Source organism: Saccopteryx bilineata, chromosome 3 (assembly GCF_036850765.1).
Source record: "Saccopteryx bilineata isolate mSacBil1 chromosome 3, mSacBil1_pri_phased_curated, whole genome shotgun sequence".
Lineage (NCBI taxonomy): Eukaryota > Metazoa > Chordata > Mammalia > Chiroptera > Emballonuridae > Saccopteryx > Saccopteryx bilineata.
The window spans coordinates 95,867,093-95,878,504 of NC_089492.1; the positions used below are offsets into that span (position 1 = coordinate 95,867,093).

Here is an 11,412-nt window from a genome sequence, read left to right on the forward strand (position 1 = left end):
GGAGGGGAAGAGAAAGACAGAGAGAAAAAGAGAGAGAGAAAGGGGAGGGGTGGAGAAGAAGATGGTCTCTTTTCCTGTTTGCCCTGACTGGGTATTGAGCCCAGGATATCCACATACCAGGCCAACACTTTACCATTGAGGCAACTGGCCAGGGCCCCTGAACATTTTTAATATACTGGACTGCATGAATAGTAAGAAGTTTGGTGGGTCATTAGTGAAGTAAGAAAAGAAGGCCCTGGCCGGTTGGCTCAGCGGTAGAGCGTGGGCCTGGCGTGCGGGGGACCCGGGTTCGATTCCCGGCCAGGGCACATAGGAGAAGCGCCCACTTGCTTCTCCACACCCCCCCCCCCTTCCTCTCTGTCTCTCTCTTCCCCTCCCGCAGCCAAGGCTCCATTGGAGCAAAGATGGCCTGGGCGCTGGGGATGGCTCCTTGGCCTCTGCCCCAGGCGCTAAAGTGGCTCTGGTCGCGGCAGAGCGACACCCCGGAGGGGCAGAGCATCGCCCCTGGTGGGCGTGCCGGGTGGATCCCGGTCGGGCACATGCGGGAGTCTGTCTGACTGTCTCTCCCCGTTTCCAGCTTCAGAAAAATACAAAAAAAAGAAAAAAAAGAAAAGAAGATAACATTAGAGAGGAGAGAGGGCCATGTATGCCCTGGAAAGGACTTTGAATTTTATTCTAAACACAGTAAGTTCTCACTTAACATTGTCAATAGGTTCTGCTACTGTAAGCAAAACAACATGTAATGAACCAATTTTACTGTACACTAATTGATATAAATAAGTGGTAAGTTCCTACAGCATCTCATCAATGTTATCTAACAAAACAAAGTTGAACAAAAATGACATTATTCAAGGACCTTCTCTGTATAATAAGTCACTAGAGAGCTGAGACAAAAGCTGGATAGGACTTACTTATTTTTTGAAACAATTACTCTAGTGCTATGTGAAGAATAAAAAGACTCTGGAGGGGCGAGGAGGATGAGGAGAAACCAAGAGGCCAGTTAGGAAACTAGTACTGTGGTTATTCAGGCCAGAAAAAAAATTAACAGTGGGTTGAACTAGACTGGGAGCAGTGAGTTGAAAGGGGGCATAGATTCTTTTTTTTTTTTTTTTTTTTTGACATTTAAGACTGTAGGGGTCATAGATTCTTAATGTATATATTAACATATTAAAGGTAGATGAATTAGATGAAAGATATGAAAAAGAAGTGTCTAGAATTATGGTAAGATTTTCTGGCTTAGGTTACGTGGGTGAATAGTGGTGCCATGTGGTCAGAACAGGAATATTGGGGAGAAACAGATTTGGAGGAGAGAGTCACAAATTCAGACTGGATATGCCTCTTAGATACTCAATTGGAGATATGTAGAAGGTAGCTGGATGTACATACCAGTGAAGAGGGGTAAGGTAAAATATTTAATCCTCCACAAATCTTGTAAGGTGAATATTACTTTCTATATTAGAATCATCTAAGGCCATCAACTGTTGTAAAGTACCCATACCTCACTTCCACGGGTTTACGTAGAGACACCAAGTCCAGATGAATTCTGAAGGGTTTTATTAAAGGAGGAGATTTATTTAATATGCTGGCCACATATGACTAACACAGGGCACTGCAGACCCAAATCGTGTGCGTTGGGCACAGCCCTTGCAGCAGGTTATATACTTTTGCTCACACACACACACACACACACACACACACACGTTGGGGGGGGGGAGGGGGAGGAGGATGGGACACAATTCATTAGCAAGCTTACATTTGTCCATAGGATTTATAAAAATATTCCTATATATTAAAACTTACAAGGTAACACAATAGCAAAAATGTTCTACATATTAAAAATATTCCTAAATTTTCTAGTGTTCATTTGCCATTCCTTTGTTTTGAGGTATATACATTAATTACACGCTTTCAGGAGGGGAGGGGTAGTTTCCACGGCACCAGGGATAAATGCCTGCGAATGGCTCATCAAATAGGAAAAGGTTTTCTCAATCTCTCTCTTCCTGCACCTGGCTAGCTATTTATCTGCTTCCTTACAGGTGTGGGGGGAAGGGAGGGAATCTAAATCTCCTTCCCCTCTTCATATACAATACAATGCTATTGGCCATCCTGAGTTGGTGTAAATCACACAAGTATAAAAATCATTTTTACAAAATCTCTCTGTATGCCTAGCCCAAATTAATAAAATGCCCTTTAAGCTTCCTAGTAGACGGAGGTTTCCCACACAGTATGTTTCTGCAAGCTAGGAAACTGTGGCATTTCTTTCCCTTTATTTTCTACAGAAAAGGGGACAAGAAACCTATTTTCCTTAAAATATTAATTTTCTATTTTTGGTACCTTACTACACAACAACAGAAGCAAACAAAGTCTGGAGCCAGGGGTTGAAACAATCTATGTATTTGACTCCAAGGACAAAATTCTTTCCACCCATATTGCCTCCTTAACACACACGCACACACACCAATTCAAAGGCTAGTAATAAGTTTGCCCCCTTGGATTTGTTTCTAGGTCTTAATTTATAAAGGTGACTGAGTGACAACACTGACAATTCAATGCCATTGAAACAAAAGTTTAGTGTTAAGAGTTCCCCTAAAAAAGAGAGGCATGCTCTGCCACCAGGGGAAACACCAGTGAAGAGGCAGAGAGGAGCCAGAAGGTACAGCCTTTTGGGGATCTCCATGGGAAAAACAGGGCAAGATCAACAGTTCAGAATTGGCCAGTCTGAATAATTCCAGCAGGCTTTGAAGCACAAGGGCAGTCCCTACTTGCCTAGTATCTGGCTCTGGGTTTTCAGATCAGGGGAAATTAGAAAGGGGTGGGGGGACAGAATCCAGATTGGTTGATGTGAATATGAAAGGTGTGCTCACAGGTTAGTTGATAATTAGCCACCCCTAGGAAGAGCAGTTTCTTCCTGACAAGATAGGCCCTCAATGTATCAAAACAGCATTAAAAAAAAAAAGGAAAATAAAAATATGGTTAATACATTTTTTCCAATTCCAATTTTAAACCATAAATTTACAAGTTTCCTGACTCCAGATCCTCTTATATAAGAACATCATAAGAAAAAAGTCTACCTCAAAAAAATGGTAAATATACATAAACTCATAAAAATGTAGGGTGTTTAAAAGCTTAATAGGAAACCAAAACAACGGGACAAATTGAATCCCATAATGTTGTGCATCAATAATTACCTATTATGTCTAAAATTTAGAAAAAGGGAAAGGCTATACAAATCAGACAGAATGATGAGAGCTTCGTTTCAAAATCCATTCAGCCCAAGTAAGTTTGTGTAGTAAGAAACATTAGGAAAAAGCAAGATACTGTGCTATGATTTAAAAAAAGAACGGCTAGACAACCACACCAAGCCACAGCAGGCTTGCCTAAAGAGCAATCAACTTGATTGACACCAAACCAGAAAGTGTTACTACCTTTACAGCTTGATCTGAGTTCTGCTCTCAAATTCTGAATAAGGACTTGTTGGCTGTATTCAGTATGACTCTCCCCAGACGTTTTCCAGGGAACAGGAAGTAGGTTGTATAATCCACAGATTCCACTATTCTATCCCATTTAGCCTGGGAAGACTCCAACTATCTTTTTTTCACCGTGGAAACAGGGACTTAAGTTTGGCTCGAAGAGTATCCTTTGTTTCACACTCAAGTTTGGGTCCTAGGAACAGAATCAATAAGCTGGGGGCTCAACACCGACACACACCACTCCCCTTCCAGGCAAATACCCCGACCCGGTACTTTTCTTCGAGCATGCATCGCCCCCAATCCTCTCCCCCGAATAATCACAACGTTCGAGATGGAGAAGACAAGAAATGAAACCTGAACCCCTCCAATCCAACCCTTTACCCCCGTTCCGAGACCGAATTCAGCTGCCCCGCCTCCAGTTTGAGGCTGGCCAAGCTCAGCTGCCGACCCTGGCCAGGCCCAGTCCGAGGATTTGGGATCCTGCTGGTCAGGACTCACTGGGCCCAGTCACCCAGCCAAACAGGCTGGATCCCACCAGACCCCGACAGCTTCAGGAGAGGGAGGCAGCAGGAAGGTCTGCACACTGACAGGCAGAGCGACAAGCACACGGACACACACCCTGGTCCGCGGAGCGGGAGGCCGTACCCAGCTCGCAGCGCTTCTTCCCGCGGCAGCTGTCCGGAGCAAGCGCTCTGGAACGAGGGGTCCCGCTGGGATTCGCCACCCTCCCGGAGCTCACCTGGAGCTGCTCCGCTAAGGCCCGGCTGCGGCTGCACGGCCCTGCCGCCTTCTGATTGGCTCCGCCTTTTCGCTTCCGGGTGAGAGGTGCCTGGTCACCCCAGCAACCAAGTCGCATTCCGAGCCGAGCTAGCGCTCGGTTTCTTCTTCACCACAGACCTGGCGACTCATGAGGAATCGCAGAGTCTAGAAAACCTCCCCAGCCTCTCTCTGTCAAGTGAGTGGCCCTCTTCCCACCCCACCCCACCCCCCGAGCGGAGAAGGGCACCTTTAATTAAATAGAACTCACATTGATTCAGAGGTCGTCTCCCGGTAACTCCTACACCGAAGTGACATATAGCCCAAGCACTCCACTACCGTGGGGTGGGGGCGCGGTGAGGCCCTGGCCTGAGAATCGGGACCGGGATTCTAGCTCTAATTCGGCCTTTGCTCTGTTGTGACAATTTAGGCAAATGCCGACCTCTCTGGGTTTCAGTTTCCTTTGTAGATCTCTATCTCTTGTAGATCCTTCTACCTCTAACATCCCAAGGTTTCGAATGTGGAACCAGTTTGGTTTCTCATATGATCAAGTTATAGGCTCTGAATTTAACGATTGCTTTCCAAGTGCCATTAACTCACGACACATTCAGTTCCCACTAGTAAGTGTTAATTACTGAGCTGGACACTAGGGTGAGAAAAGAAATTTGACTAATCCGTGTTCCTTGACGTAGACGAGCTGGGTGGGAATGGTGATGGGGCATTCTGGCACAAAAGTGTTTTTTTTAAATAGGACCCTACCTACTATGGTAATGATAGGCCCAGAGTGTTGTGGGGGCTCCTAGAGGAGCCTGGGGTGAGGGGAGATAAGAAAGGCTTTGCTCAGGTGATACCTCTGGTTTTCTTTGTGCCTCTTCCTTGGGAAAATTTTCAACCTAGTATTCCAGTTCGCTATTTTACTTTTCAATTATATCTTTGCTATTCAGTCCTTCTAAAGAGTTTTATCATCCATTATTTATTTCCTAGACTGCTAAGTTGCTGTTTTTCATAACCACCCGTTTCTGTCTCAAGGATGTTACTATATATATATATATATATATATATATATATATATATATATATATATATATATATATATACTTTTTTTTTTCCCCCCCTGAAGCTGCAAACGGGGAGGCAGTCAGACAGACTCCCGCATGCGCCCTACCGGGATCCACCCAGCACGCCCACCAGGGGGCGATGCTCTGCCCATCCGGGGCGTCGCTCTGTCGCGACCAGAGCCACTCTAGCGCCTGGGGCAGAGGCCATGGAGCCATCCCCAGCGCCTAGGCCATCTTTGCTCCAATGGAGCCTCGGCTGCGGGAGGGGAAGAGAGAGACAGAGAGGAAGGAGAGGGGGAGGGGTGGGGAAGCAAATGGGCGCTTCTCCTGTGTGCCCTGGCCAGGGAATCGAACCCGGGACTTCCTCACACCAGGCCGATGCTCTACCGCTGAGCCAACCGGCCAGGGCCCAGGGCCACAATATTTTAAAGTCTTCTACCTATTGTGATATTAACTCTGTTTCCACCTAAGGTTTGAACATCTCAACCTTCTTTTTTTTTTCTTTTTTTAATTTAGTGGGAGGCAAGCAGGAAGACACAGACTTCCGCATGCACCCAACCCTAATACACTTGGCAAGCCCATTAGGGGTCGATGCTCTGCGCATTTGGGCCATTGCTGCATTGCTCAGCAACCGAGCTCTTCTTAGTGCCTCAGGCGGAGACCAAGGAGCGATCCTCAGTGCCCAGGGCCAACTGGCTCCATTTGAGCCAGTTTTTTAAATAGAATATATCAGTTCTCTTGCCTCACTCATCGAGGTTGATTCAGTAGTACTGGGTAGAGCCTAGCAACTTGTAAGCCTCCCAGGTGATTCTGATGCATGGACCACACTTTGAGTAACATTGTAATAGACTCTCTTGTCCTAGAAGTTAGAATTATTTTTCTTCTGAAAATATATGTTCTCTTCAGTATTGAAAAAAATAGTTTTTAAAGTTTGAGTTCACTAAATATCCCAGTGCTGCGCTGAGGCATAGGTTCACCCTAGTCCTTGGTTTCTTTCTTCCTTTTTTACCTGGTCTCCATTCCAATCTCATTCTGTTTGGATACCCCACCTTCACCCCTCCTCACTTACTATCTTCATTTTCTTTTTCCTCCTTCCACTAAATCAGAGGCAATCAATAGATCATATAGGGCCTGACCTGTAGTGGTGCAGTGGAATAAAGTGTCGACCTGCAACACTGAGGTCACGAGTTCAAAACCCTGGGCTTGCCTGGTCAAGGCACATATGGGAGTTGATGCTTCCTGCTCCTCTTCCTTCTCTCTCTCTCTCTCCCTCTATCTCTTTCTCTCTCTCTCTCTCTCTCTCTCTCTCTCTCTCCTTCCTGAAAAAAAAAATTAAATAAAGGCTTAAAAAAAATAGATCATATAGGCCAGTGGTCCCCAACCTTTTTTGGGCCACGGACCGGTTTAATGTTAGAAAATATTTTCACAGACCGGCCTTTAGAGTGGGAGGGATAAATGTATCACGTGACGGAGACAAGTGTCAAGAGTGAGTCTTAGATGAATGTAACAGAGGGAATCTGGTCATTTTTTAAAAATAAAACATCATTCAGACTTAAATATAAATAAAACGGAAATAATGTAAGTTATTTATTCTTTCTCTGCGGACCCGTACCAGTCCGCGGCCCGGGGGTTGGGGACCACTGATATAGGCTACCCAACAGAAATGAAAACATATGCCGATATAAAAACTTCTACGAGTGTCCACAGCAGCATATTTATAGTAGCCAAAACTGGAAACAACCCAGTTGCCCATCAACTGATGAGTGATAAACAAAATATGTTATTTCTGTACAATGCACTATTTGACAATAAAAAGAAAAATAAAGTACTGATACATTCTACAACATGGATGAACCTTGAAAACATGCTAAGTAAAGGAAACCAACCACAAAGGACTACATGCTGTATGATTTCATATATATGAAATTTCCAGACTACACAAATCCATAGAGAGAAATATTAGTGGTTGCCAGGGGCTGGAGCTGGGGCTGGGATGGGGGTGGGGTTGGGGGGAATTAAGGGAATGGAGAATAGCTTCAAATGGGTATATGATTTCTTTTTGGGGTGATTAAAATATTCTATAGGCCTGGTCAGTTGGCTCAGTGGTAGAGCATCAGCCCAGTGTGTGGATGTCCTGGGTTTGATTCCCAGTCAGGGCACACAGGAAAAGCGCCCATCTGCTTCTCCACCCTTCCCCTTCTCCTTTCTCTCTATCTCCCTCTTCTCCTCCCACAGCCAAAGCTCCATTGGAGCAAAGTTGGCCCCGGGCGCTGAGGATGGCTCCATGGCCTCTGCCTCAGGTGCTAGAATGGCTCTGGTTGCAACAGAGCAACGCCCCCTAGTAGGCATGCCAGGTGGATCCTGGTTGTGCCTCCCTGCTTCTTACTTCAGAAAAATACAAAAAACAAAACTATAAATAGATTGTGGTGATAGTTGCACAACTCTGAATATTCTAAAAATACTAAATTGTATACTTTTAAAGGGTATGTTTTGTGGTAGGTGAATTATATATTAATCAAGCTGTTATAACAAACAAATAAATAAAATAGATCATTTAGACAAAATTATTTATTTCCCCAGGACCCTACACTAGATAATAGAATGTCAAGTAATCAATGATATACTCATGATCATATGAAGTGAGTCTATTTGGTTAGCTCATAAAGCACATTTGTTATAGGTCTGATGTCATGAAAATACTTAAGTTTATGTAAATTTTCCTAAATCTTTTAAAACAGCTGCAGAAGTGTATAAGATAAACTTTATATTTCCAAATGGAGACAAGTATGGTAAGCATACATTTCAATTACTTTTTCTATACAGACTAAAATTAAATAGCTAAAATTAAGAATTAAAAAATGAGACTGTCACATTTTATAAAACTATTATTAGGATATTAACTCCATTAAATAAAATAACATAGATGAACAGATTTTAAATCTAATTTCTAATGTTAAGTCTAGGCAGTATGCCTTGGTAGCCTATGGGATCTGTCAGTCTGCTTGGTCCTTGGGTCTCAATGAGCACAAGATGTTCTAAGCTCCTCATCTCTGGTCTAATTTGTTGCTATGCTAGGGAGCCAAAGAGACCCATATGTATAGTTGTGATTAGGCCTGACTATAAATACTTACTTAGTCAAACAGGGTTCCCATTTAGTCTTCAGTATTTCTTTCTTGTTTAGATGGTGATTGTACAAGAACACCTTCTGGAATCGTCGAGAGAAATGGAATAGGCATTCATACCACTCCTAATGGGATTGTCTACACAGGAAGCTGGAAAGATGACAAGGTATTAATTGTTTGAAGTACTGAATACTGACAGCGGATAAGTAAACCTATTAAATGATTCCAGGCATTCCTCCATTAATCAAAAATACATATAAGTAGACTATACAACAAAAGACCAAATGATTATTATATTTAATATATAGGAACATATGAGTAATGTTAATATTATGCAGAGAGCAATAGTCATCATCATCTTTCTCATCCCTATTCATTGAGTAATGAATTGAGTAAAACTAAACTCATTACATAATTTTCTCATTTAATCCTGAAAGCAACCTCATGAGGTAGGTCCCATTAATATCCTATTTTACCAATGAGGTAAATCAGGCTCAGTTTTCTTGCCCAGCTAATAAGTGATGAAATATGTAATGATGTGTACCCAGGTCTGCTTGAATACTTTTTTTGTTTTTAACAACTTTTGTACAATTTCTTGGGCTAACTAAACTGGTTGCCCTTTAAAATTTTTGATAATTCAAGGAATCTCAAGGACCCTGCTTATCATCATCATAGTGTTCAAACCATGATGGTCAAGTGCCCAGATGTCCAGATCAGGAACATTTGACTTGGGGGCGGGGGCTTCATAGAGAGATACATAGATACATATGAAGGAAAATTATTAAAATATATTTTTTATAAAAATGAGGGTAATACAATGATAAATTAAACAAACTAAGTGGATGATAGACATATGTATACATTTTCTTTTTGTTTTAAGATTTTTTTACTGATTTTTACTGAGTGGGGGTGGGAGGACAAGAAATATCAGCTCATAGTTGCTTCACTTTAATTGTTCATTGGTTGATGTTGTATGTGCCTTGATCCGGCAAGCCCAGGATTTCAAACCGGGGACCCCAGCATTCCAGGTCAACACTTTATACAATGCACTATCTCAGGTCAGGCGCATATATATGTATATATATATATCTCCAAACTGTTCTAGGGAGACTGAAGGGTGGTTACTGAGGTAATTTCCTTTTTTACAAACAGATGAATGGTTTTGGAAGACTTGAACATTTTTCAGGAGCAGTATATGAAGGACACTTTAAAGACAATATGTTTCATGGACTGGGGACTTATACATTCCCAAATGGGGCAAAGTATACTGGAAATTTCAATGAAAATAGGTAAGCTTAAAATAAAAGGTCACTGTAGTTCTAAAAGATTCTTGTCAAGCATATTTGCTTAAAAATTATATTCATGCTAAATATTCTTTTGTAATATATTTTGTTGAAATATATTTAGTAAGAAATGTTGGATTATTTTTTGTGGAGAAAAAACATGTTATGCAATGCTAAGACCATCAAGAGCCTTAAAAAAAATACCATTCATATTGATAATCTATTAGACTTTTTTTTATCTTGATCTCTCTTTCCATAGAACTTCTTGGAGTCAGCTTGGAAGTGGAGAGCTTGTTGCAATTACTGAGAAAACTTAGCCAAAAATTACTTTCACTTGAAATATTTTGATAAATTTTTAAAAAGGAGCCTTGGAGATAATGTCATAATTGTGTATTTCATTTTGACCAATATGTGTGTATATATTTTTACTAGGCCAATTTTTAGAACGTAAGCAAAATTAGTTAATTTCCAAATGATAGAAAGGTAACCACTTTACCAGTTTATTCTTTACACTGAATACCATTCTATGCCATCTAGAGGTTTATCTTCATTTATAAATACCCCTCATTACTTTCAGAATTGAAAATGAAGCCTAATTGTTATGAAGTGGTTGATGGGAATTCATTTAGAGGCAGGCAGAAAAGTGCCCACTCCTCTTGACTCCAAGTCTGTGATGATAAGACATAAACTTTTTTCTGGTCATGTTAATAAAAGGGAAAAAAATCTGACCATGGAATAAAGGTCTGTTTAAATGAAGTGCATTTTTATCATTCCAAAGAGTCCATGGAAACACCAGCACAGAACACGGTACCCCAAACCTAGTTGATGGTCAATAAATATTTGTTGAATAAATACATGATCTAATATAAACTTTTCATTTCTTAACTAATTGTTTAGGTTTTGTGTAAACTTAGCATATGTGATCCTAAAATATTGGACACCAAAATTCATATAATGACAGTGACAGTGTTATTTGAAATAGTAATATTAATTGTTTATATTTTTATAGGATATGAAAGAAAACAGGATATTGGATTTTAAATCAAAGTCTAAAAATAGAAAGCTATAATTCTTCAAACATAGTATATAATAAGTCATAGACTAGATGTCTTATATTTGGACTATATGATCTTGATCTTGGTTCATGAAAAAAAATCATTTTTTACTATTGCAGGGTTGAAGGTGAAGGACAATATACTGATATCCAAGGACTGGAATGGTGTGGTAACTTTCACTTCACAGCTGCTCCAGGCCTGAGACTGAAGCTCCACATGTAGATATTTCTGCATAAAGTTTTTATGTGGTAATTGAAGCTTTTAGTTGTAAGAAAAACAAATCGGTCATCTGAAATAGCTTCATACACTAGCTCTATGTTATACTTTTGCCAATAAAACCATCATTCACTTATGCCTTTTTGAACTTTATAATTTCATCATCTTATAATTAGTTTAAAATTAATTGTGATTCAGCCCTGGGCTGGCTGGGTCAGTGGTAAAGTGTTGGCCCAGCATGTAGATATCCCAGGTTTGATTCCTGGCCAGGGCACACAGGAGAAGTGCCCATCTGCTTCTCCACCCTTCCCCCTCTCTTTTCTCTCTGTCTCTCTCTTCCCCTCCCGCAACCAAGGCTCCATTGGAGCAAAGTTAGACCGGTGCTGAGGATGGCTCCATGGCCTCCACCTCAGGCACTAGAATGGCTCCAGTTGCAATGGAGTGATGCCCCA

General features: G+C 41.4%; 2 protein-coding genes across 6 annotated transcripts in view; one reads left to right on the forward strand and one right to left on the reverse strand.

Moving 5' to 3' along the window:
- The window catches only part of LOC136330321 (putative ATP-dependent RNA helicase DHX57), a 64,453-nt gene extending 60,186 nt beyond the window's left edge, over positions 1-4,267 (reverse strand). For 2 of the 5 annotated variants that reach the window (XM_066266962.1, XM_066266958.1), the window contains exon 1: positions 4,089-4,259. The gene's annotated coding sequence lies outside the window, so the exon portion shown is untranslated. Of the gene's footprint in view, positions 1-3,425; positions 3,674-4,088 lie in introns of those variants that run through there. The other 3 variants (XM_066266959.1, XM_066266960.1, XM_066266961.1) reach the window with 3 other exon arrangements.
- MORN2 (MORN repeat containing 2) lies at positions 3,818-11,096 on the forward strand. The gene is made up of 6 exons (XM_066266445.1): positions 3,818-4,044; positions 4,313-4,425; positions 8,023-8,073; positions 8,466-8,572; positions 9,559-9,695; positions 10,864-11,096. The coding sequence occupies exons 1-6, from the start codon at positions 3,818-3,820 to the stop codon at positions 10,964-10,966; spliced, it is 738 nt and encodes a 245-aa protein (XP_066122542.1). The 3' UTR covers positions 10,967-11,096.
- Positions 11,097-11,412: the final 316 nt, after the last annotated feature.